This window comes from Tamandua tetradactyla, chromosome 13 (assembly GCF_023851605.1).
Source record: "Tamandua tetradactyla isolate mTamTet1 chromosome 13, mTamTet1.pri, whole genome shotgun sequence".
NCBI lineage: Eukaryota > Metazoa > Chordata > Mammalia > Pilosa > Myrmecophagidae > Tamandua > Tamandua tetradactyla.
The window spans coordinates 64615530-64642763 of record NC_135339.1 but is presented as its reverse complement, the minus strand read 5'-3'; the positions used below and the strand labels follow the sequence as shown (position 1 = coordinate 64642763).

Sequence of the window (27234 nt, the reverse complement as noted above, 5' to 3'; positions counted from 1 at the left end):
GTACCTATCCTTTAATAGGGTACATTTTATGGTATATGACATCTATCTCAATTAAAAAATAGGAAAAACATTAAATTGCAGCCAGTACCTTGGCTTAGGGAGGAGGCCCATTCCCTCTAAAGCAAGTTGCCCTCAAAGTACAGTTCCTAAACCAACAGAATCGGCATCACCAGGAAATTATTAGAAATGCAAATTCTCAGGCCCCACTCCAGACTTACAGAATTAGAAACTGGGCATTGGGCCCACAAACAAGTGTTCTCAGTGATTCTAGTACATGTTCTTAAGAATCATTGCTCTAGGACAGGGGAAACTTTTTTAGTAAATGATCAAATAGTAAATGTTCTAGAATTTGCATGCCACATATCTAGGATCTCTGTCACATATTCTTGTTCGTTTTGACAACGTTTTAAAAATGTAAAAAACATTCTTAGCTTTCATGAGTACAATAGCATGCCAGATTTGGCCCCTTCGGCCATGGTTTGCCAACCCTTGCTCTCAAGCAGTAGTGCTCCCATTCTGGGAGGACTCTGGAGATTCCAGGACAGACAGGTGGAGTTTCTCCCCTTTAATTAGGGAATTGATACGTTCCTTAATGACAAAGTAAGACCAGATCCTGCTTTCCATCTGAGAGGCATGAGTCTTTATTAATTTGGTTTATAGACAGTTGACTGAACTCATTAAAGAAATTTATTCAATTCACAGTGATATCTTTTGAACAGAGTCAGCAAATTCCACCAGACAAAACTCATACACACACTGATCCCAGGTAAGCCACAACACTCCTCCAAGGAAATCACAGAAGACAGCCAAGCTGGGGAGGGCAAGTGGCTGTGCTTTGTTTGCTTTGTGTCCTTTAAGGCTCTTTGGTCCTGGCTGAGTTCCTCTTTCTGTCCAAATACAACTCTCCAATTCAGTACACACATTTTTATTTGGTATCTAACCCAGTGGGTTGAGGAAGGGAGGCAGCCAGGAAATTATACCAATGAAACTATATGGTTAATGCCTGCAAACATCTTTTTCACTTATGGTTAGTGGATTTATCTTTTAAAACAGAGATATGAAGCACTAGGGGAAGATGACTTCCACTACCTTAAAGAAGATCCCAAGAACAGATCCAGACATGATTTTAGGGCAAGTTAACAAAATCAGTGTCAGCAGTAGGGTTTGAAGCACGATGCCACTATGCTCTCTGGCACAGTATCTTTTCTTAGCACGAATAACTCCTAGGTGCCAGATAAACTCAAGTTAGTAGCACCCTCAAAGATGCTTACAGATCAGGGGGCAATGGGGACGGGTGGAGAGGAGTCTCAAGGTGGCATAGACTCTTCTCCTCCACCTCTCCCCAAGTTAGATGAAAATTGCATGGGTAAAAGGTTCCATTGCTTGGGAGAGAAAAAGGAGGAAGGGAAGGGGAAAGAGGAGTAGAAGTTTCTCTGCATCCCAGGGGCTCTTTCCCAATCCTGCCTGGCACCCAGAATCCCAAAGGCTTCCTAATTTCTCCAAATGCTTAGCTTAAGTGTCTTCCCCCAAGCACCAGCAACTTCTCCCTGACAGTGCCTCAGTTCCTAGTCTCTAAAGGATGGGGTAGGGGGTGAGAAGCAGATAGAAAATTTTGGTCTTTATCCCCCTTGTTCACTTTTATTTCCTGGAGTCCAGTAAGCTTGGCGTCTGTGCTGGAGGCATGAGGCATCCTCCCTCCCAACCCCAAATCCACCCTGGCCTTAAGCTATTGCTGGCAAAGAGGAATTAGGACATAAATGTACACAGTGCTAAGAGTTGGTGAGGAAGAGATTGGTCCTTGCTGGGAAAGGGGAGGGTATTTAGAGACCCTTGTTGAAATAAACATAAGGCACAAGATCTCCATATTTGGTCTTGATGGTGTCTTGGAGCTCTGGTTCCAAATAGGAAATTGGCAATTCACTGAAAAGAGAGAAGGGGGTTACAAGCATGCCACCTGGGATGAATAATAAATTTCCCTGAGATGAAGTCCAACTCAAATTCTACTCTTAAGAAGTCTCTTCTGATTTTTCCAGCCAGAATTATTAATGGATTCAGATACCCACTATATGTTATTTTACCTTTACTCAGGTATGGTTTCATTCTCTCTGGAACTAAAAGTTCTCAGTTTAAACTTCTATGCTCTCTACAAGATCACAAACATAGTGCTTGGTACACAGAAGATGTCTAGCATGCGACTACTGAACTGAGAGAACTGACAATGAGCAGCCTGGCATCTTCTTGGTATATATTCAAGCTCCACCAGTCTCCTGGAGCCAGCTCACACACGCATGCACGCACGCACACACACACACGCACAGAGTCTGATGCTTTCCTTCACTTTCCATCATCTCCTCACTGCACCACTCATCCAGGACATGTGAGGGAACTGGAGAGGTCCAAGTAGTTGACATTCTGGTAAACGAGCCAGAGTAAGTACCCATATCCTTGTTTGATTTTAAAAACCAGACCCCGCAGGAGAAAACCTACCCAATAACCCAGCTGGCAGGAAAAGAAAGATTCTTGTTGTCTCCCCACCACTTCTTTCCAAGGCAGCCCCTACTCCACTGGGAGGAGCAACCTCATCCCTCCACCTGGCTTTTCCTGCCCTGAGAAGATCTCTTTCGGCTTGCCATTCACCCAGGATTAAGAGGCCCCGAGTTTGGGCTGATGGACACCATCCTTGGGCAAATGCTGCCCTTCCTGTTCCCTCCTTCCCTCCTTCAGGATAGCAGGCAGGTCAGGGGGAGCGCTGGCAGAGAATTTCAATAAACTAAAGGGAGGAATGGACAGCTGATACCATTTCTGTGGGAAGAGTCCACATGCCACTGGCACCATGAAGATGAGGCTGTAAGAAAAGGAAAAACCAAAGTGTTAGGGGGATATCTTCCCATAGGCCCACCCACATCCCCAACCCTGAGCTCCCCATAGGGAGCAGGAGATGCCCATTCACCTGACTTGCCTTCCCAGCTGACGCCAAAGAAACTCTCCCTCCAAACCTTGTGATATTTCCTCCCATACAAAGCTGGTACTCTTTGTTTTTGGAATAAATATCAGACTACTTTAATCATTAAATAAATGCTAAACAAAACTTGTGTGATATAACAACAAATGTAAATTAGATGAACAAAAATAAAACTCAAGATTGGCCAGGATGGACAAATGGATAAACAAATTTCTAGAAATAAGTAGCTGAATAATGACACATTGAAAGCTGGTACTCTTAATAGCCCCAGCCAAAGTTACCATTCTTGTTATCTTCTCTGCTCCTAACTTAAGGTCAGAGGGGAGAACCCAGAATGCGAGGGCACCTGAGCACCCCATTCTTGATGCTGACATGTGTATGGAATCTAGCCCAGCCTGGTATCCTCAAAAAAGATGTAATGAGAGCTCTGCTGATGGACTACAGGGATTCTATGCTAGGCCACTTTTAAAGTAAAGAAGAACATGTTCTCTAACACAGGCTACACAAAGCAGATCTCAGATTCCCAGCTGAGATCACAAACCATGAAGAGGAGATACTTACAAGCACCCACAGAGCATGACCTGCAATGGGGCATGAAGGACCTTGACTTTCTGCATAAAAAACAAACAAGAGAGAGACTCACAAGGGACTCCTATACCTTAAGATGGACCCCACGCCTACCCTCCCATCATCGGCTGGAAGAACTCACAGGCGAGGAACTCCTGGCCCTGAAAGGGAAGAAGGGGATCTCTCCTCCTGCTTGCCTTGCTCTCCGCAGACAAGGTCAGGATACCTGCTATGATGTCTAAAACAGGTGGCCAGGGGAGACTGATATGAGCTCTATTATTGGGTACGATGAAGGAAGGGGAGGTAGCTAGACAGAATGATGGAAGGTTCAGGAGCCAGGTGTGGTTGGGGAACTCTGGGCTGAACAGATGACTGAAGAGGATGCCACTCACCTTCATGAAACGTAGTTTCTCCAGTCTTTCCATAAGGATTGGCAGTAAGACTGGAAGAGACCAGGGGAAAAGTTGAGGGGGAAGGCTGGAGGACTCTCCCTAAGCACCCTTCTGAAGTCAGACCAAGGACTGAATGATTCCCTCTCCTTCCCCAGAAGCTCCAGGAAATACTTTCCATTTAGGAGAATGGAAGACTGTGTAGGCCTGACCACCACAGCCCCTCTCCCCCAAGGCCCAGCAGAACAGCACTTACCAAACTTCTCATCCCACACACCTATTAAGCAGAGCACCTGTACCTCGATATCCGAAGAGTCCTTCTCAAAACTCAAAGTATCTTTGAAGGCTCATTCAAAGAATTTTTGTATCCTACTCTGTAATTTACTCCAGCTGGAAGCTTCACCAGGGAATTCAGGAAATTTATTTTTGCTACCACTGTTTTCCTAGCACCCAGTACCACGACCAGCACATAGCAGGTGCTTAATTAGTATTTGTTGAATGAAAATAACTTTCTCCCCCAAATCGCAGATTTTAGCTGATGTTCCAAGAAATACAGTGTTATATTTCTTCCTGTGGCTTTCAGTACACAAGCAAACCAGTCTGAAGCATGATGGTATAGGCTGCAGTCCCATCTCCCACCAAATGCTGAATGTGGCTAAGTCCCCATCATACTCTCCAGGGTCCCCAGGATGAAAGGGTTTCTTCTTACTCATGCCAGGGGCTGCCATGGTGATCCGTGAAATAACCACTTGGGTGATGCCTATGGCTGCAGCTCTCTAAGGGCAGAAGAGAGCATACTGTCAGAAATTACCTTATCCAGTATATATAGGCTGCACCAGAGCGCTGGGTGAGGATCACAGTCAAGGGTGAGTGGGTAAAGGAGAAGGGACAGACCTGCCAGGGGCTGAGTGACCTCACCCGACCCTCTCCCACCCAGCCAGACTTTTACATCTTCAGGACCAAAAGTGATAGAGAAAGGACATGAGAAGCCTGTTCTGAACAGAGAAATAAGGGTAAATTGATGGAGACTGAGGATGGAGTCAGAGAGAAGGATTCTCAAGCCTTTGTGGAGCCCAGGCCTGCTCTGACCACTAAGGTAGTGACAGGAGTTGGGAGGGAATGCCCTCCTCCCACCCCAAAGGGAGGCCTCCACTCACCTGGGAATGACCAATCTCATTGTGGTTCCTGTCCTCCACGCAGATGCCCTGGATGAGTTCCCTAAACATTGACAGCAGTGGATGAACTAGGGAAAGGGGTGCTAGAAGACTGCCAGCTGTGTGATACTCAGACACAGGGGACCACGGCCAGGGCACATAAGATCTAGAAAGCCACCTCCCACAGCCTGGCCCTTGACTTTCCTTCTGCACTCCAATGAGCAGAAGTGACCACTCAGATGTGACGTAGGGCAGTGGTTAAGAGGACAAGCCCTGGGCCCAGACTACCTAGGCTGAATCCTGAAACTGCAGAGTGTGTGTAGCCTTGGGCACATTACTTAACCCCTCTAAAGCCTTAGTTTTCCTCATGTGCAAAATGAGGATAAGCATGGCACCTACTTCATAGGACTTGTTGAGGAGTAAATTGAGATAGTGTTTGCAAAGTGCTAGTTCAGACAGAATGACCGTTTCACCAAGCGCTGTTCTAGCTATTATTCTCAGAATAGTCCTTGACAGCACTCAACCCAAGACCAGGTTGGTGGCTGGGACTGATTCGTTCACTGAGAAAAAGTGACTGGATAAGAAAGGAAGAGAAGCAATGTACATGCATGACTATTCTGTCTTGGTTTTTCTACAAGGGCTTTTGTGATAAATTTCCATTTGCTAGTAGTCCCAATAAATGGGGCTTGCAGGTATAACAATGGTGATGATGACAACTGTGACAATGACAGCTAGCACTCATGAAGCATTTGTTATATTACAGGCACGGTTTTGAGAGCTTTTTGCAAATTGCCTCATTAAATCCTCAAAACAGAGGAACATCTATGCCTTCCCTAATCAAGAAACAAAAACGTGTTTCCCCTTTAATCTTCTCTGTTGAGAAGCTTAAAGCCAGGTGCCTGGAAAACATCTATCTACACCTGCAGCTTCTTTCAAAGCTTCTTGGTTTGGTTCTTTCATTAGACACCTTGCTGTACTGTCTTTCATTCTGTAAGTCAACCCAGGGCTTTGGATGTGGGCAGGATTCACAATTTAAATGCACCATTTCAATTGACAGCACGGGGTCTGGTACAAAGGCCCACACGTCCACCTATCTCTCCCATCCCAGCCCTCCAGGTAGTGACTCCCACAATACTCAACATGCAACCAAATCTAAGTCACCCGCTACCCCCTGGGCCCTCACCATAGGAGGAGCCCTCCCCACACCTCAGCCCCGAGGATTCAGGGACCCTTCAGCAGCCCTCTCAACACCCCAGAAGTCACCCTCTGTGTCTTGGTTTCTTGCCTTTCCTTGTAACCTCACGGTTAGTAGGAGAAAAAGGGATCTGCCCTGTACTCACTGCTGCCGCATCATTGGGATGTTGACACAGTTAGCTGCAGCCACCGCAGCGAAGGGCACCCAGCGGCCCACCAGGGGTGGGGCTCTCTGTTGGGGGAAGGGAACAATGGGAGTTTTCAAGTATACTGGGAGATGGGATTGAGGGGGGTAGAGCAACTTTTTAAAAAGGTTTATAAACTCATGGCTTGCTAAACCCCAACCAAAACCATTCCTGGCAATCCTAAAGAACACCTAAGGTATTATATAAGATTCTACAAAGGTTCCATGCACTAGGGTAACATTCCAGAAACCTACAGCCTCCAGATGGGTCCCTAGACCAGATAAATCCTGAAATGCAGAGGGGCCAGCCTCTCCAGAACATCAGCTAGTTCCATCCCCCATCCCATAATATCGACAGCCCCTTTTAACATGAAAAAGTTAGAATGGCCATACTCAAATACTCTTAAAGAGTAGGAGAAAGATCAAAGGTGGTGGTAGAATTATACAGAGAAGGTGGGGTTTAACAAATTAGAGTGATTGCTGAATCATAACATTGATATTTCTTTTAGTCTTCAGTATCTTAGAGCAGCTAGAAGTAAAAACCTACAATTGTGAAATTGAAACCCGAACCAAACTCTGAAATCTGTTCTACAACAAATTGCTGTGATGTGCTTTGAAATTTATTGCTTTTTTGTATACATGTTATTTTTCCACAAAAAAGAAAAAAAAAGTCAATTGTGATGCTAGAGAAATAAAACAAACCAAACAAACAAACAAAAGGTTTATAAAACAAGCAAGGAAGAAAATTAGACCTTGCTGCTACCACACAACCAGATACTTACTCTAAGAACTCAAACTCCCTTAAAGCCTGAGAAGGACCAACTTGGGATAGCCTTGCTGTATTTACCATCATTTGGCCCGGCTCCGACCATAACAAACTCAACTCACAGGAGATGTAACCTAGGGAAGGATGTTTTCCACTGGACTTTGCTGCCCTCAAGTGGCCACCCATTCCCACAGCATCCCAGACCATACCTTTGTCAGCATGTTCATGCTCACAGCAGTGGCCACTGCAGTGGTGGTGGCTGTGAAGTAGGAAAGGGCCATCTGCCTAGTGGAAGAGAGAGATGCTTGGGGTACGGAAGCCCTATTGGCTGATGGCAAGACCATAGGGTTTGAGTGAGAAAGTCTGGAAATGAGCCTTCAGGGCTGAAAACCTCATGGCCTCTGTCCACAGTCTCCTCTTGTGACCATTTCCCCTTTGTAATGCTCCAGCTCCCTCAGCCTTCTTTCAGTACGTTAAATACACCAAGCTCTTTCCTGCCTCAGAACCTTTGCCCTTTGCTGCTCCCAACCTGGGGAATTCTTCCCTGAGCTCTAGCATGGCTAAATCCTTATTCTTCAGAATTCAGCTGAAATGTTATCTCTATGGAAAGGACTTCCATGGCCAGCCCATCTACATAGATGCCCTCTCAGCTGTTCTCTATCTTGTCACCCTGTTTATTTCTTTTACACCACCAAGTGCAATCTAAGGTTATTATGCTCGTTTTCTTTTCAGACTTTAAATTCCCTAAGAGCAGGGAATACTCACTTGATACTCAACGTGTCCCCAGCACCTAGAACCATGCCTGGAACATAACACACACCCAGGAAATATTTGTAGAGTAAATGAACGTATGCATGTGTGAACAAAATCTGAATTGATCTAGGAAGAAGAGACTCTTCTAGTCAGACTGAGAAAATATTCCCAAACACTGGAAGGACAGACATGGTCACCTGCCCAGTGCTGGTCTCACCTGGGGAAGACTGAAGGCTGGGAACCCATTAGAAAGGTTGCTCCTGGGGTAGCAAGAGGACAAGGTCTGCTCCAAACCCACGTGGAGGGTATGGACAGCCTGGAGTTCAGGTTCCCTACCTGACCGACGTTGGGGAAGCTGCATTCCTGTTGGTATAGTTGACTAAGGCATTGAAGGACTGGTTCACCCACTGCCAGAAGATCACCGCCGGCATTGTCCTACCAGCAAGGGAGGCCAGAGAGAAAGAACAGGATGGAAGGGGGGATCTTGGTGTGCATCAGCCAAACCATATCACCTGCAGTGCCCCCAATTGTCCCCATGCTGTGGCATGCACCTGGGCTTCTGTATGAACTGGCCCCTCCCTCTGCCTGGAGTTCCCTTCCCCTTCATATTTGACAAAATTCTACTCTGTTGAGAGATCACTTTCTGTAAGGAACCTACCCCACCCTTCCCCTGCCCCTCTTCAGACAGAGTTAGTCATTTCATGCTTCTTGATCCCACAACCCCATATTTTTCCTGCAGTTTACTCCTTCCTGTGCTGTACTGTAATTGTTTACTTCTTGGTTTCCTCCACAAAAATCGGTACCTCTTAAGAGGATGGACCTTCTCTTGAGAGGAGGTCTTTGTTTTCCTAACACATGGCATAAGACCCTGCTTAGTAAAGGTTGACCAAATAAATAATGCACAGGGTAGGGTAGGAAGGGAGGAGTTATATATCCAGCAACTACAGATAAAGTGTACACTCTCCCCAACCAGACTGAGAGAAAGGTTCTTCCTATTTTTCTATTTTGATATTAATTCTAAAAATGCATTAAATTAATTGTTGAATAGGTATTTTTAAAAGAGGGAATTAAAATAGCTTATCAATTGAGAGTTCTAGAGAAGACTGCCTAGGACAAAATCCAAGCATCAATACTTCCTAGCTCTGAGAACTTGGACAAGTTACTTAACCTCTCTAAAGCCCTAATTCACCTATAAAATGGGGATAATAGTATCCATTTGTGGGGTTGTTAAGGGGATTAAATGAGGTGATACTTGGAAAGAGTTTAGCACAGGGCCTGGTAGCTGGCAAGTAATCAGGAAAGATGGCTATTTCTAGAATCATCATCAAATGGCTCCCTGTCTCCCAGACCCAGGCAGAGACAGCTCCTGCTACCCTGCTCCCATATCCCACCTGTAGAACTGGAGCATGAAGCCGGTGATGATCATGCCCCCAGGGACCTGGAAGGACATCCGCCCAATGACGTTCATCTTCTCTCCGGTATCAGGGTGGAAGGCTGAGTCATACAGTTTCTTGGCATACAGCAGCTGCTCCACTTGGGTGCCTGGGGGCACCATTCCCATCCTGCCACCCAAAAGTAGGAAAAGAGAGCTGGCTTACAGGTAGAGTTCCCACCAGCTCTGCCAATGCCTCTCAGTCCCCTAGTCATCCTGCTCTCATTTCTCCCCCATTCCTGGGGTCTCTTGTCTGTCTCTCACCTCCAGTTTCCAGCTCGTCCTTGGGGAACCTTGTCACTGTCATCCCAGTACCTCAATCCCCTTCCCTTACCCGCTCACCTGCTCTTCTCCACCATTGCCTTGGCCCAGTCTAGCTCCTGCTCTGGTACCAGGACAGTGCGGGGGTCTGTAATATTGAAGAAATGCTTCACCCGCCCCAGGAAAGTGCATTGATCCCAACGGGGAGCATCGATGTTAAACCCAGACAAGTCGACCTTCATCTTGCTTGGACACAAATCTGTGGACTTAAGGAACAGAGGAAGAATAAGGATTGTTCCCAAATGCAAAGCCTACCCCTGGGTACTTCTCAGTCTCTGTCACCTTTCACCTGCCTCTGGCCATCATCTGACCCAGCAAATGGTCACCAGACCAAGCAATCGGACCAATATAAGTTTCCTGAGTGCTGGCTTGTGGCCAGCCCTGGGCCCAACCACACCATAAAGGACACTGGAAAAAGGGACAGCACAGTTCAGAGCCTGACTGGGGAACAGAAGCCCACCCATGAAGCAATATACAACATGAAGAGCAACAAAAAGTACAGTAGGAAATGAGTAGAGGCAGGATGAATGGGTACAGTAAGCAAGGGGCCTTCCCAGGAGAGACAGAACATGAGTTAGGCCCCACAAGCTAGAACAGACTGAGCTGAAGGAGGGAGAAGGCATGGGTCACATTACAAGCAGAAACAATTGCAGATAAAGGTGGAAAGGAATGTGGCATGATCACTTTCATCATTTCAGCAAGGATGTGTGTGTTTCCTACATGCCCATCCTGAGGGAGGTCCCAGGCCTCAGCACACAGCCTGCCCTGTAGGAATTACAGAAGAGGAAGTAAACCAAAAAGTCACCGACAAGTACAGCAGAGTGGAAACAGGGCTGGGAGCAGCCGAAACAGAAAAGATGTATCTGGGAGACTACACCTCCCAGTTCACCTGGGACCGTCGTCCTAGGGTAATTATGAATAGTACCCCTTTTCACTCTCAAAATGTTCCAATTTGGATGATAAATTAGGCATCATCTCATCTACAATGGAATAAGGATTCTGAACACTTTGTGAGGACATGAAATAAACGCATAAAAGAATGCATAAAAGTTAGATAGATGGAGCCAAGGTACCCCGGGCAAAAGAGCCAGCACTGCAATCACACAGTGCATATGGGCAGCTGATAAGGATAACAGCTAACTTACTGAGCTGCTACTATATGCCAGACACTTTGCTTAGTGTTAGACACATATCTTTTCAATTCATCTTCACAATAACCCTATGAGGTACATACAGATACTTTGATTTAATTCCACGTCATGGATGAGAAAATCGAGGCACAGATAAGTAACTTTACCAAGTCACACAAACATGAGCCAGTGGCAAAGCCAGGGTTTTCATTCAGCCTGACTCACTTCCTGGCTCTTGCCTATAACTGGGTAAAAACTAAGGTTTTTCAGGGACTCAGACATCTACCGGCACATCCATCTTCATAGCAACATCATTCATAATAGCCGAAAGGCGGAAGCAACTCAAATGTCTATCAGTGGATGAACAGATGAACAATATTATTCAGCTGTAAAAGGGAATAACGTTCTGATACATACTATGACATGGATGAATTTTGAAGATATCACATTGAGTGAAATAAGCCAGTCACAAAAGGATAAATATTGTTATGATCTCACTTATATGAAGTAACTAGAATATGCAAATTAATATAGAGATAAAGTAGACTGCAGGTTACCAGGGGAGATGTGGGGGGAGGGGAGATGCGAGTCACTGCTTAATTGGTTCAGAGTTTCTATTTGGGGAGTGTTGGTAACGGATGGTGATGATGATAGTACAACACTGGGAATGCAGTATCACTGAACTGTGTACCTGAAAGTGGTTAAAAGGGAAAATTCCATGTTGTATATATGTTATCACAATAAAATTTAAAAAAAAGAAGCTAAGGTTTTTGAATTTTTGCCTGAAAATTTCAGGAACCGTTAGTTTTAAGAAGGAAAGAGACAAGAGCAGATCTGAAGTTTAGAAAGAACACTCTGGACAATCACATGAGAATAAAGGAGGGGGTGGGGGTGGGCAGGAGCAGGAGCTCACAGGATACAGGGAACCCCAGTAACTCAGGCAAAAAAAGACAGGGGCTGAATGAAAAAAGATGCACCAGAACAGAGGAGGCCAAAATGAGAACATTTTAAAACAGCAGAATCTTTAAGATGTACAAAGTGATTGGCTATAGGAGGAAGATTTCATCAGTCACGGTTCAACTAGAGAAGCAGATACATATATCCATATATATACATATATATATATATGATTAAGTATATATAAATCTATTTATTACAAGGAATTAGTTCACTGGCTTATATAATTGTGGGTATTGGCTAAGGAAGCTGGAAGTCCCCACGGCATGCACAAAGGGAAGATTCTGGGAGAAAGGAGAGCAAAGTAGGCCCAGCTAAAGCCTGGGAGTCTATGGACCTCAGGGAGAGCCTAGGTCTACTTTTAAGGGCTTCCATCTGATTAAATCAGGCCCACCCAGAACAATTTCTCTTTTGATTAACTCAAAGCCAACTAATTAGGGACGGAAAGAGACAGGAGAGAAGGAGAGGCCCTAAGCCCTGTGACTGGCCCTCACCTCCCACTGAAGTCAGGCAATAAGTCTCTACCCTGATGTGCTGGTTTGAAAGGAAGTATGCCCCCTAAGAAAAGCCATGTTTTGATATAAATCCCATTTCTAAAAGGTAGAATAATCCTTATTCAATACTGTATATTTGAAACTGTAATGAGATCATCTCCCTGGTTGGTGTGATTTAGTTAAGAATGGTTGTTAAACTGGATTAGGGGATGACATGTCTCCACCCATTTGAGTGGGTCTTGATTAGTTTCTGAAGTCCTATAAAAGGAGAATGAGAGATTCAGAGAGACTCAGAGAGAGCAGAGAATGCTGCAGCACCACGAAGCAGAGCCCACCAGCCAGCGACCTTTGGAGATGAAGAAGGAGAACACCTTCCTTCATGAAACGGGGAGCTTCATGAAACAGGAAGCCAGGCGACAAAGCTAGCAGATGACACCGTATTTGCCATGTGCCCTTCCAGCCGAGAGAGAAGCCCTGACTGTGTTTGCCATGTGCCATCTCACTTGAGAGAAAGAGCCTGAACTTCATCGGCCTTCTTGAACCAAGGTATCTTTCCCTGGATGACTTTGATTGGACATTTCTATAGACTTGTTTTAATTGGGACAGTTTCTCGGCCTTAGAACTGTAAACTTGCAACTTATTAAATTCCCCTTGTTAAAAGCCATTCCGTTTCTGGTATATTGCATTCCAGCAGCTAGCAAACTAGAACACCTGACTTCTGCCTTTCACCACTCACCCTCCCAGGAAGGCTGACTCAGCTTCCTGTAGGCTGGTTCAAAGACATTGCCCTCAGTGCCAACTGAGTCCAGGCATGGAAGGAGAAAAAGAATTCCCTTTCCCTGACTCTTACCTTAAGCTAAAAGAAATCTGCCTGGCCCACAGGTCAGGCTTACAGAGCCCCAGGTTGGCACCTGCAGGCCACAGCCTTGCTGTGCAGAATGCTGTGCTTTTCCAGCTCAACACACACACACTCAGCCTGTTCTTGCAGACCTCTCTCCCTACCCTCCAAGTCCTCTACTCTTCATATTGGAAACACTTCTAACAGAAAAGGGTAATCATTTGCTAAATTATGCAAGAACCTTTGCCTTTTTACAAAAGTCAACATAGAAATGCAGGTGGCTGAAGGACACACTGACTGAGAAGTAGACTGGCGAATGATGGTGTATATCTATGATCGATTATTGCACTGCTACAAAAAGGAATGAAGTTGTGAGGCACGCAACACTGTGAATGAACCTGTGGGACATTTCGTGAGGCAAAATAAGCCAGAAACAAAAGAGCAATTATTATATGGTCTCATTTAAAAAATAATAAGAAAACAGGGGCCTACATTGTAAGCTCTTATAGCAGTCACATTTAGCCTGGTGTGGTAATTATTATTTCTGGATTTTGAGAGGCTGTTTTACATATGTATAACCTGGTATTTAGAGTTAAGAATGAAGCCAACCAGGTCAGGATTAAGGTAATTCAGAATTCAGGGGTAAGGAAGATATTGGCTATATTTTAGAACCTTATCTACTCTGAGACCAAAGTAAGAAAGGTTTATTTTGTCCAGAACCTAAATTTTCTGTAATAATCTAACTCAACCTGTCTGGATAGATCATTTACAATCCAAATACAGGGACTTCAGAATAAGAATGAGGGTCTTTAATCCTGTATAGCTTAATGTAATGCCTGGATACATCCCAGAGCATAATAAGCAGATAATAAAAAAATACTGGCAAAGTCCCTTGAGGGAAGGAAGAAAAAATATGGAACTATTAAACTTTACCTTCCCTGGTAAATCAAGAAGTCTCTGATGCTGTGTCAAACACTAGACACACCCAAATCAATAGGTCAAGTCCTTGATCTTGAGGGTTGCTCTTGGGAAGCTAAGCAGAGAAGCTTAGCCTATCTATAGCTATGCCTAAGAGTCACTTTCAGAGTACTTCTGCTGTTCAGATGTAACCTCTCTCTCTCTAAGCCTAATTCTGCAAGTGAAATCATTGCCCTCCCCCCCAAGGTGGGACATGACATCCAGGGGTGAAAGTCTCCTTGGTAGTGTGGGAGATGACTCCCAGGGATGAGCCTGGCCCGGGTACCATGGGACCAACAAAGACATCCTGACCAAAAGGCGAAAAAGAAGTGGAACAAGGTATCAATGGCTGAGAGAGTACAAATAGAGTCGAGAGGGTATTCTGGAGGTCACTCTTACACAGAATTTATTTAGACATTGCTACCTATCATAATTTGCCAAATCCCAACCAAAACCATTCCTGCCAATCCTAAAGACCACCTAGGGCAATATATAAGATTCTAAAATGGTTCCATGTACTAGGGTAACATTACAGAACCCTACAGCCTCTAGATGGGTCCCTGGACCAGATAAGTCCTGAAATGTAGAGGGCCCAACCTCTCCAGAACATCAGCTAGTTCCATCTCCCTATCCAATATTATTGACAGCCCCTTACAACATGAAAAAGTTAGAATGGGCATAGCCCAAATATGCCTCAAGAGTGGGAGAAAGATCACAGATGATGTTGGAGTTATGTAGAGAAGTTAGGGTTTAACAAAGGAGTATGACTGTTTCATCATTATATTCCTATTTCTTTTAGTCTCCAGTATCTTAGAGCAGCTAGAAGTAGAAACCTAAAGTGGTAGAACTGCAACCCATACCCTGAAATCTGTCCTACAACAAATTGCTGTGCTTTGAAATTTATTGCTTTTTAGTATATATGCTATTTTTCACAAAAAGAAAAAAAATTCTTCTAGCCTCCAGTGTTTTGAAGCAACTAGAAGGAAAAATCTGAAATAGTGGAATGGTAACCCATAACAAACTCTGAAATCTGTTCTGTATCTATTTATTAAAGTGTACTTTGAAAATCGTTAGTCATAACTGTCAGCATCATAACTGTCCGGTCCCTGGCCTATATGAAACATCTGGGGAAGAAAAAAAATCCCACATAAAATTCTCTGTCTAGAACATCATCCCCCATCCCTCCTACCCTATCCCTCTTCAGACTAGATTATTCTTTACCTTCCCGGTTTAAACATTACATCTACAGGGCATGTAACGCCTTCAGGGCAAATTCAAGTCCTTCTGTTAAATGCCCACACAGTATCCTGAACTTCTCCTTTGCAGCACTTTTGTAATAGTCACTTTCTTATTATTATAGTTATTTGTATAAAGTCTGCCCCCCCCCCAACTGACTGGAAGGTTCATAAGCCATCAGGTACATGTCCACATGATTCACTGCTCTTACCTCCCATATGCCCTCAAGAAATATTTACTGCCTGTCTGAAACTATTCCAATTTAGCCTGTGCCTCTTGGCATCAAGGATGTCGCCTCTATTAAGTCAAACTCAGAACCTGCCTTGGTTACACAAGAGTAGGTTTTCTTTCACGAAGTTGTAAATTGTCACCCTGGCTATGAGTTCTATCTGGTCTCTTAACTTTTCTTCCAGTTACTCTTCTTCTTCCACACTGAGTCATTCCCAGTCCTCCATGAAAAGGGCACTATTGTATCCAGAGTGACCTGAAGGAATATGGACATCACTACTGGAACAAGGGGAGAGGTAGAAATCAAAAAGGTTATTGACTGATATGTCATTTTCCTTCTAGGGTCAGTGAATGTCACATCTCAAAGACATTGTGGATCGATGGTGGTTTGAAGCTGTACGTGTCCCCAGAAAAAAAACACTCTTAAATTTAATTCAGAAGCTGAATGCGAGAATGATAGAGGGAGGAGAGCTGGGGGCACAAATGAAATCAGAAAGAAAGATGGACGATAAAGAATGAGATGGTATAATCTAGGAATGCCTAGAGTGTATAATGATAGTGACTAAATGTACAAACTTAAAAAATGTTTTTGCATGAGGAAGAACAAAGGAATGTCATTACCGCAGGGTGTTGATAATAGATGGTAATTAATATTTTAAAATTTTAACTTATGTGTGAGACTAAAGCAAAAAATGTTTATTTGGTACAAAATTTATATTTTGACCAGTATATTTCCTAATACAATATAATATGTAGACAGCTTAATTAAACACCATTAATACATGGAACCTTGAGTAGGGCATGAGATTTTGTTGGTTTGTCCAGAGTGATGCCCGATAAATCCCAGAGTGATTTGAACAGGGAATAAAAAAATATTTGAAAAGTCCCCTTTGGGGAATGGTGAGAAAAGGAAAATTCAACTTCTGCAAGTGGAATTCTTGATATTCTCACAAGCAGTGGGACAACCAAAGCAATAGGCTGAGTCCCAATCTTGCGGTTTGTTCATATGAAATTTAACCCCACAAAGGATAGGTCAAGACTACTTAAAATTCGGCCTAAGAGTCACCCCCAAGAGAACCTCTTTTGTTGCTCAGATGTGGCCTCTCTTTTCAGCCAACACAATAAGCAAACTCACTGCCCCTCCCCCATCCTCCCACCCACCCCCCCCACCTCCTGCCTACGTGGGACATGACTCCCAGGGGTGTGGACCTTCCTGGCAACATGGGACAGAAATCCTAGAATGAGCTGTGACTCAGCATCAAGGGATTGAGAAAACCCCTAGAAGGAGCTGAGACTCAGCACCAGGGGATTGAGAAAACCTTCTATTGAGAAAACGTTCTAAACCAAAAGGGGGAAGATGATGATGAATACACAACTATGTGAAGGAAAAAAAGAATGTTCATATTGTATGTTGATTGGTTTTATTAATTAAAATTTAAAAAAAAATGTAATGGAGAGGTTGGAGGGAACTGCCTGAAAATGTGGAGCTGTGTTCCAGTAGCCATGTTTCTTGAAGATGATTGTATAATGATATAGCTTTCACAATGTGACTGTGTGATTGTGAAAACCTTGTGTCTGATGCTCCTTTTATCTACCTTATCAACACATGAGTAAAACATATGGAATAAAAATAAATAATAGTGGAGGGCGGGCCACGGTGGCTCAGCAGGCAAGGATGCTTGCCTGCCATGCCAGAGGACCCGGGTTCGATTCCCGGTGCCTGCCCATGTAAAAAAAAATAAATAAATAATAGTGGAAACAAATGCTAAAATAAATTTAGATTGAAATGCTAGTGATCAATGAAAGGGAGGGGTAAGGGGTATGGTATGTATGAATTTTTTTCTGTTGTCTTTCTGAATGGATGCAACTATTCTAAGAAATGATCATGATGATGAATATGCAACTATGTGATAATATTGTGAATTATTGATTATATATATAGAACAGAAGATTATAAGTTAAGAATGTTTGAGTTTGTTGTCATATTTTTTTAATTAAAAAATTAATAAAAAAAACAAGTACAAACAAAAATTAATTCATTCCTGAGGATGTGAACCCATTATAAGTAGGACCTTTTGATGAGCGAAGTGTAGCCCAGGCCAATTAGGTCAATTCTGCAAAAACTGGGAAAGATGTTTTCTTTTTATCTTCTACTTTTTTCCTTTTCTTTTTTCTTCGGTTTGTTCCTGGCATTCAAGGAAAGCTCTGTCATAACACTACGTGGGCACAAGCTTAAGGAACAGAAGACACTCAGAGTTTAAACTTCAGCAGCAATATATCAAAGTATCAAAATGTCCAAGTTTCAACAAAAGATTACACAACACACAAAGAAACAGTAAGCGATAGCCCAGGTAGTGTTATGACAGAGCTTTCCTTGATTAAAGCTTCAGAAACCATCAATGAGGAGGATCAGACCTGGGACATTCCAGACAAACCCTTTTAAAAAAGGGTCCTGATCTGGTTCTCCCAGCACCCCTGCCACAGATGCCAGCAGCTCAGGCGGCAGTATGCTCTCAGCGCAACTCAGCCTGCAGCACCTGGTGTGCCAGCTCCACTACCAAGATGCCCAAGAGGAAGGTCAGCTTCACTGAAAGCACGGTGAAGGAGGAGCCCAAGAGGAGGCTGACAAGGATGTCAGCTAAACCTGCTCCTACAAAAGTGGAAATGAAGTCAAAAAAGATGGCAGAAAAGGATAAATTTTCTGTCAAACAACTGTAATCAAAAGGGAAAAGGGGAGCAAAGGGAAAACAAGCTGACTACCCAGGAAACTAAAAATTTACCTGCAGAAAATGGAAAAACTAAAAATAAGTATTGTTCAGCATCTGATGAAGTTGGAGAAAGAAACCAGTCTGATTAATATCATATTTCCTGTCTTATCAGTGGCCCCTGTTTCTCCCTTCTTGTACTATATTCAGAAGAATATTTTTATCAACTATTTTATAAATACAAGTTTTTTAGTAGCTCTAGAAGTAACATTTTTAAGGAGACTGAAATTCTACCTCATCCCATTTTTTTTTAAGTGTAAATACTTTTTTATAAAAGGGGAAATCATTTGCTGGTTATTTTTTGGTACAACCAGAAACTATTGGGATATTGAATTACAGGAGACTTTGACTGTCTTAGATGTCAATTTAACATTCCATAGGGATGTTTTTATATCTATAACACAAAGGTGGCAGTTTTTATACCCTATAATACAAGGCAAACTAAATGACAATTTAGAGTCACAGTCACGCATTTAAAATATGCGTTGAATATTTTAAATTACTTCTATTGCCATGTTTTTTAGTAGAATTGTTTCTTAAAATTGCTCCCTAATCTTAACTCTCCATCTCAGAACTGTGTACACTCTGTAATGACCACCTTAATCATGATCATTAGCTTTTCTAACAACTTTGTTACATGCTATAAAGACTGGAAATGGAAGCAAGTAGTGCATATAATATTAAATTGTGAATCAGTAGGACTTACGATGTAACAGCTTATCAACATTTGAAGACACTGGTACTTGATTTCTTCATAAGGAAAACTTGCCTCCAAATTTTAAGCTGAGAAGTCATTAAAATAACTTTAGAAAATATTTACAACTACATGGCTTTTAGATTTTTGGTACATACATTAAGAATTGTATACAAAAATTTATTTTTTGACTAGTGCATTTCCTAATATAACTTACGTAGATAGTTTGATTGAACACCATAAGTACTTGGAATCTCAGGTAGGACATGAGATTTTGCTGGTTTGTTCAGAGTGATGCCCCGAAGAATCCCAGAGTGATTCGATCAGTGAGTGGAAAAGTACTTGTAAAGTCCTCTTCAGGGAATGGTGAGAACAGGGAGAAATTCCCCAAGTTGAATTCTTGATATTCTCATAAGCAGTGTGGACAACCAAAGCTATAGGCTGAGCCCCCAGTCTTGGGGTTTGTTCATATGAAACTTAATCCCACAAAGGATAGGTCAAGCCTACTTAAAATTTAGGCCTGAGTCACCCCCAAGAGAGCCTCTTTTGTTGCTCAGATGTGGCCTCTCTCTCTAGCCAACACAACAAGCAAATTCACCACCCTCCCCCTGTCTACGTGGGACATGACTCCCAGGGGTGTGGACCTTCCTGGCAACGTGGGACAGAAATCCTAGAATGAGCTGAGACTCAGCATCAAGGGATTGAGAAAACCTTCTCGACCAAAAGGGGGAAGAGTGAAATGAGACAAAGTGTCAATGGCTGAGAGATTCCAAACAGAGTCCAGAGGATATCCTGGAGGTTATTCTTACCCATTAAGTAGATATCTTCTTGTTATTCAAGATGTAATGGAGAGGCTGGAGGGAACTGCCTGAAAATGTAGAGCTGTGTTCCAGTAGCCATGTTTCTTGAGGATGATCGAATAATGATACAGCTTTCACAATGTGACTGTGTGATTATGAAAACCTTGTGTCTGATGCTCCTTTTATCTACCTTGTCAACAGACGAGTAGAACATATGGAATAAAAATAAGTAATAGTGGAAACAAATGTTAAAATAAATTTAGTTTGAAATGCTAGTGATCAATGAAAGGGAGGAGTAAGGGGTATGGTATGTATAATTTTTTTTTTCTGTTTTCGTTTTATTTTTCTGTTGTCTTTTTATTTCTTTTTCTGAACTGATGCAAATGTTGTAACAAATGATCATGATGATGTATATGTAACTGTGATGATATTGTGAATTACTGATTATATATGTAGAATGGAATGATCACATATTAAGAATGTGTTTCTTTCCTGTAATTTTTTAAAATTAATTTAAAAATTAGAAAAAAAAAATTCCCTATGGGGGTTCAGTAGTACATGGGAGCTGACAGAAGAAAGAATCAGTCAACTTGAAGATAAGACAACTGAAATCATCCAGGGAATAGGGAGTTAAGACTTGAAATATACAGAATTTCTATTTGGAACAACGGAAATGTTTTGGTAATGGATGGTAATGATGGCAGCAGACATTGTGAACATAATTAACAGCACTGAAATACATAACTGAATTTAGCGAAAAGGGCAATTGTTAGAATAATTTTTTTTTTTAAATCCATGGATCTTCACAACACAGTGAACCCTAAGTTAAACCTCGGACTATAGCTAAAACTACAATAAACAAATAAACAAAAACTTTGTCACCATTAGACCAGCATTACAAGAAAAACCTTTAAAAAGGTGTACTGCAGATCAAAAGGAGAGGATAGTAGGCAACTGAATAAAGCCACATGAAGAAATAAAGATCTCCAGTAAAGACAATGGCATGGGTAAATATAAATGCCAGTACTATTATATTCTTTTATTTGTAACTCTACTTTTTAATTCCTACGGGATCTAAAGGGTAAATGCATAAAATGTAATGATAAAGCAATGGTTTTGAACACATGATATATAAACATATAATTTGTCACAATAGTTACAGAAAGGTGGGGGTTATATTTAGGAACAGTTTAAGTATGCTATTGAAATTGCTAAATTGGTATCAAAGCAAATGAGATTGTTACACATTTAGGATGTTAAATGTAAGCTCCATGGTAATTACAAAGAAAGTATCAAGAGAATAGCAAACTCACAGTTATCAGCTGGGGCAGAGGCCTGGGGAGTTAATGCAAAATGAATATAGGATTTCTCTTTGACATCAAAGGAAAGTTCTAGTAATAGATGGGGGGGGGGGGTACTGCAACATTATGAATGTGACTACTCCCACTGAATGGTATGTTGTGAGTGTCTGAGATGGTAAAGCTTATGTTGTACATATGTTCCTACAACAAAAAAAAATTGTAGAGAAACTACAATTACAAAATATAGAGAGAAACTAAAGAGATAATGACAATTAAATACAATGATACTGGATGGGATCTAAGAATGGAGGAGAAAAGGTCAAAAGAACATTATTGGAATATAAAAAAACTGGAATATAGAATGTGAGCATTCTATCAACATTAACTTTCTTTTTTTTTTTTTTTGATTTGTCAGCCTTTATTAACCAAGAGTGAAGCCGAAATTACTGATTATATATGTAGAACGGAATGATCATATGTTGAGAATGGTTGTGTTTCTTTCTTGTCATATTTTTTTAATTTAAAAATTAATAAAGAAAAAGAAAAAGAGTGAAGCCGAGCCCTAGAGTTTCCTTTTAAAAAAACATCACTGTTTATGGCAAACAATGATTCGATTCTTAATGACTTTTAATTATAAGTTCAATTATAAGAGCAAGAATTGATCACTTTCTAATCACTTATCATTTTGAGATTAAAATACAAGTATAAAATGGGTTAAAATAAGGGGTTTTCCCCAATGATTTAAAAAATAATTCTGATTGAAAGACATTTCAAACATTATGAATTGAACTCAGGACCAAAAAAGACCTTAAAACATTTTTACCTTTGAGGTAGCACAACAATGCTGAAAAAAAAATTTTTTTTTATAATGAACTTAAGAGAACACAATGAAGAATCTACCCTTTGCTAAAGGTGGACTAAATGGTTTTCTGCAAACCCCCCATGAAGTTAGTGACAGTTTTCTCCTTTTTTTTTTTTAAGTAAGTACAAAGATAGCCCTGCAGTCTTGTTTTCCTTGTTCCAAGGAAACCCATGGAAAGGCTGCTGCCCATAAAACAGATATTAGAATCACTGAGGAACGTCAGCAGTCAAGACAGGAGGAATTAGAGGTAACTGTAGTGAAAAAACAGAACAACTTGTATCTTGGTAAGACAGGTCTACAAGTGAACATCAAGAACAAAAACTCCAATATCAACCAACTGAAACAAAAGTTAAAAAAAAAAATGACATTCATGGGTTGCTTCCTTTTCCTCTGTGCACATCTACCGTTCCATTTTGTGTGTGTGTGTGTGAATGAGGGAGGGCTTTTGTACAATGTGACAGGAAATGAAAGCATTGTGTGCCCAGGGTGTCCTAGGTGCCAGTGGCACCTCTCTCTGACTTTGCCACCATTGTGAACAGCTCACCTCTCTTGGCTGGAGAACAATTTCTTGCCCATTTTGCTGCTGATTTCACTCATCAAACTGTTCAAAGAGAAGCTCCCCTGATTGCTGAGAATCCTTAGAAAATATATACAACCCAATCATATATAAGAGGACTACTACTAAGAAGGCAAAAGCAGGCGAATCCTTCAATCAGAGAACACAACCAAGTAAAGAGAGTGAGTGGGATAAGCTGGAGACCAGAAGGAAAGCCAATACTGCAGGCTGGACCTCAAGACTCTCAGGAATATTCTCCATCATCTAAAATCAACAGCAAAGTCAGAAAAGACAGCATGAGGCTCTAACCCATTTCAGGAGAACAATGTAAAACAACAAAGGGATCTGTTCCCAATACATGTTCCTCCTCATGAGGCTCAACCATCAGTGCAGGGTTTGCCTGACACAATGCAAGCACCACAGTCCTGGGATGAACTAACATTAACTTTCTTGAACTAGATAACTGCATTTAAAGTGATTACATAAGTGAATGTCCTTGTTTATAGGAAATATACATGGGAGTATGCGTTCAAGGAGTAACATGTGTGCAATCTGCTCTTAAAGTTTCAGAAAATATAATAAGGCACAGGAGGCACAATGTTAAAACTCGTGGATCTAGGTATCCGAAGGTGGGGGTTTGGTGGAGTTTTCTGTCTGGGGTTCATATTATTTTTGCAACTGTCCTCTATTTCGAAATTATCTCAAAATTAAAAAGTTTTTAAAAATCTATTTAGGGCGGCCATGGTGGCTCAGCAGGCAAGAATGTTTGCCTGCCATGCCAGAGGACCCGGGTTCCATTCCCTGTGCCTGCCCATGTAAAAAAAAAAATCTATTTAAACTAAGCCAGATAAGCCCTGAAACCCGGACTTATCAGTTTCTCCAAGAGCATCAACCAGTTGCATTCTCCTACACCATAATGTCCACACGGCTTCTCAACATGAAGTTAGAATGGTCAGATCCAAACATCACTGAAGATTGGCAGAAGGAGCAAAAGAGGAGGAGTTGTAACAGAGAAGATAGGGCTTAATAAATGAGTATGACTGCTGAATCATTATATTGATATTTCTTTTACTCTCTAATGTCTTAGACCAGCTAGAGGAAAACACCTAAAACTGCGGAACCGTAACCCATATCTTACTTTGAAATTTGTTCTATAACTGCTTGTTTAAATGTACATTGAAATGCATCGCTTTATTTGTATATATGTTATATTTCACAATAAAAAATGTTTTTGAGAAATCAATTAAAAAAAAAAAAAAGACTCATTCCAAAATGTCTTTCACTGTTCCTATCAGGACCCGGGGCCAGTTCCTAGGCTGGTTCTTGCCTCCGACAGATGTTCTTTCTCCTCATCCCTCCCGCACATCCCACACCACACAGCGTGTACCTGTATGTCACCCGTGTACCTCGGAAGTAAAGGTCGCGCAGCCCAGCACGGCGCCCCCACTCCCACCCACCCCCACACACCCCCATCCCCTCCTAGCACAAAGGCTCCGGGGCTCAGAGGAGAGAAGTCCACCTTGAGCATCAGGTCACTCCCAGCGCCACACGACATCTTTAAAAGTTCAGCCCACGCTGCAGCTGCTTGGAAAGAGTCAGGAAAGAAATTCAAGTTCCCTCCCGGGAGGAGGCAGATGTGACCACTGCCTCTTCCTCATGGACCCTTACCTGGCCTCAGGAGCTATGCATAAGAAAACTACCGCCAGGAGCAGCACGCGTAAAGAGCCTGGTCTGGGAGCGCTGGCCGCAGCTCTGTAACCTCCCCTTCATCCCGCCTCTACGCCATTTCTTTCCGACCAATTACAGGGCCCGTGGCCCTCGCTAGCCACGTGGGTGAGTTTTCACCATTCCCCAGTTCTCTACGAGCCAAAGCGGCATCCGGCCACTCTAGCAGCACGCTTGCGCAGTGAGGGAGCACTTTGGCGCGCTTGCGCACTTTGGGAAAAACGGAGCTGGACTCCGCCCCCCACCTCTGCTTTTCTCTCGGCTGTGCGTGCAAAAGACGTCGGGGGCGGTGCCGCAGCAGTTGCCCCTGGTAACAGGGGAGGCCTGATTAGGAGGAGGAGGAGGAGGGATTCGGCTAGAGGATGGTGAGTGTGGGGGCCCGAGCCCCGGGAGCCGGCCGGTCACCCCCCGCCATCCCCAGGCCCAAGGCGAGGCACTGCGTTCAAAGCTGAGCAGGGAATGGGACGGCACTTAGCAGCTATCTGGGCTCTGGATCGGTTTTGAGGGGGGGACAGTAAATCCCAAGGGTAGCCCTGGAGGTTGGCCTGGGCCTGGGGTGGAAGGCGAAGCTTCCGAGGGGTCCGAAGTGCGGGAAAGGGCTGACTGGGTGCGTGGCAGGCCCCGTTAGCAGTCCGGGCCCTACCAACACTCTGGGGATCAGGGATGAAGGCCGATCCGAGGAGCAAGGGAGAGCAGCCTCTGCACACAGGGTTAGGTCTTCCCAGGGAATCGGCCTCCCGGCGCTGCAGGAAAGTAGGGTCCTCCTGGGGCCAGGCCAGAAGCAGCGAAAAGGGCGGGCGCTGTCTTCTTTGAGGCCTCCCTGGCTCTACTAGGGGAGGTGGTAGCCTAGGTCTCTCCTCCTCGCGTGGTGCGGGCCCCCGGGAGTGTAAAGTACCAGAGCACAAAGAGGTATCTCATGGAAGAGATGCCTGGTGGGCTCTTCAGCCGCCTGGGTGTCTTGCGTGGCGGGCGCGCTTCTGCGATCTCGAGTTTTTTATTTATTTGCTGCGGGTTCAGCAAGGTCTGGTTATTGATGACCGATTTCCCGTTCAGTGATTAACCCGTATTGGTGGATGCAAATTAACACCCAGCCCTAGTATTTCTTCGGAATCTATTACGACCCTCTTTTGCCTTTGATCACACCAGGACCAAAGGCCTCAATCCCAGTCTGAGGTCTCCAAACTCAGTGGCCAACAATTTGAAATAACTTGATTCAAGACCTAATTTAAGCTTCCCCAGGTTATAAAAAGTATGTTGTGTGGTCGTTGGCACCCAGTGCCTTGTTGATTTCGCGCACTTTGTTGGAGAGGATTAAAATGGAATGTGTAGTTTTAGAGCTAATCAGAAAAATTAATTTTGAACCATTTAGAGCAGGTTGGTTGGCTTGCCAACTTCAAAGAGCCAGCACTCAAATTTATAGTTACTTCTCCACCCTAACTGCCAGTCAGTTTTTTACTTTTAAAAATATTGAACTATTTCTTACTGTTTTTTAATTTTTTTAATTTACTTTTTATTTATGATACGTAACCACATACAAACATTCTTATCATATGATCATTCCGTTCTTGTTATATAATCAGTAACTCACAGTCATCACATAGTTGTATATTCATCATCATGATCATTTCTTAGAACATCTGCATGAATCCAGAAAAAGCAATAAAAAAAACAGAAAAAAATTCATACACACCATACCGTTACCCCGCTGCCCCGTCACCAATCACCAGCATTTCATTCTACTAAATTTATTTTAACATAAAAATGTTGAACTATTTCTATTGATTTAAGAAGAAAAAGCCAAATGTCCATAGGAATAACCACATGTATCTTTGGTCAGATTATCCAGTAATTTCTTTTTCCAGCAGTTGTAGGTTTACAGAAAAATTCATTAGTTGTAACAAATGCAGAAAATATAGAGTTCCTGTATACCCCTCTACTTCACTTACCCACAATTTCCTTAATAACATTCTACATCAGTGTGGTAAATTTGTTACAACTAATGAATCAGTATTATAATTATATTATTAACTATGGTCCATAGTTTACATTAGGGTTCATTCTTTGTGTTGTACAGTTCTGTGTTTTTTTTGTGGGGTTTTTTTTTTCAGTTTTATTGTGGTAACTCATATACAACGTAAAATTTCCCATTTTAACCACTGTCAAGTATACAATTCAGTGGTGTTAATGACATTTACAGTGTTGCGTTACCATCACCACCACCATCCATATCAAAATTTTACATCACCCCAAATGGAAACTCTATACCAAGTAAGTATTAACTCCCCATTCTCCACTTAGTGAGTAAATTTTGATAGAACAAAAAATCTTAATTGACTTTACATCATCAGATTGTTAAAGAAGTAGAATTATTTAATCTGAAGTTGCCAATCACTTTTCACACTTGCTACACTGCAGTTTTATTAACCTCAGGCTAAACAGATTTTTACAAATGTTTTCCTAAACTATCTTTTTATTAATCGTTTATACATAAGCTGTCCATTAAAAGGCTAAGTTTTTCTCAGCAAATGAATACAAACATAAATATTTACACGGAAAATAATTGGAATTGAAATGAAAAGGCATGCCAGACCAACAGAGAATGAGGTTTGCCATGATAGATGAGAAACATGTGAGAGTGGGCTAGCTTTTTCCAGTTTATCTGTCAATTCCAGTTTATCTGTTGAGCAGACTGTGTAATTTTATGATTGTCTAATTTATAATCATAGGCCACAACCCATTAACTACTGCTCATGTGTCTAGGTGCAAATTAAATGTGTACAATAAACTAACAATTGTATATAACACAGTCAGCTAACAGTTGTGTACAACTGTTGTATTCAATGATCAAGACAAATTTTGTTTCTATCATTCCTAGATTAAACAGTAAGAAAGTAGGACAAATTATTCATGATTCTTTATCTGACTTCCCAAATACATTTTTTTTCCTATCACCAAAAGTGTGAGCTATT

The 27234-nt window shown here is 42.3% G+C and overlaps 2 protein-coding genes across 5 annotated transcripts in view; one reads left to right on the top strand and one right to left on the bottom strand.

The window, feature by feature from the left end:
- Nucleotides 1–617: 617 nt before the first annotated feature.
- SFXN2 (sideroflexin 2) lies at nt 618–24437 on the bottom strand. Of its 3 annotated transcripts, XM_077125881.1 has the most exons (12): nt 24209–24437; nt 9744–9928; nt 9361–9531; nt 8306–8404; nt 7426–7501; nt 6413–6498; nt 5076–5136; nt 4628–4694; nt 3922–3971; nt 3524–3573; nt 2798–2845; nt 618–1920 (listed from the first exon to the last, which is right to left on the bottom strand). In XM_077125881.1, the coding sequence occupies exons 2-12, from the start codon at nt 9902–9904 to the stop codon at nt 1821–1823; spliced, it is 969 nt and encodes a 322-aa protein (XP_076981996.1). In that variant the 5' UTR covers nt 9905–9928; nt 24209–24437; the 3' UTR covers nt 618–1820. The 3 variants fall into 3 exon arrangements, with proteins under 3 accessions (XP_076981996.1, XP_076981998.1, XP_076981997.1); XM_077125883.1 differs by lacking the exon at nt 9744–9928; XM_077125882.1 differs by lacking the exons at nt 6413–6498; nt 7426–7501.
- A 32-nt stretch (nt 24438–24469) lies between these two features.
- ARL3 (ARF like GTPase 3) overlaps nt 24470–27234 on the top strand; it is a 39039-nt gene continuing 36274 nt past the window's right edge. The window contains exon 1 of one of the 2 annotated variants that reach the window (XM_077125884.1): nt 24470–24630. Coding sequence is in view for 1 of the 2 variants with exons in the window: in XM_077125885.1 (XP_076982000.1) it covers nt 24628–24630 (3 nt within the window). In the remaining variant the exon portion in view is untranslated. The remainder of the gene's footprint in view (nt 24631–27234) is intronic. The other variant, XM_077125885.1, reaches the window with a different exon arrangement.

What these genes read in the sequence shown, in the direction of transcription:
- SFXN2 (XM_077125881.1), bottom strand. Translation starts at nt 9,904, where the DNA reads ATGAAGGTCGACTTGTCTGGGTTTAACATCGATGCTCCCCGTTGGGAT. An exon ending in GCAATGGTGGAGAAGAGCAG is followed by an intron (nt 9,532 to 9,743) that starts GTGAGCGGGTAA and finishes TTTGGGTGGCAG; the next exon opens with GATGGGAATGGTGCCCCCAG. An exon ending in ATCCCAATGATGCGGCAGCA is followed by an intron (nt 5,137 to 6,412) that starts GTGAGTACAGGG and finishes GTCAATGTTTAG; the next exon opens with GGAACTCATCCAGGGCATCT.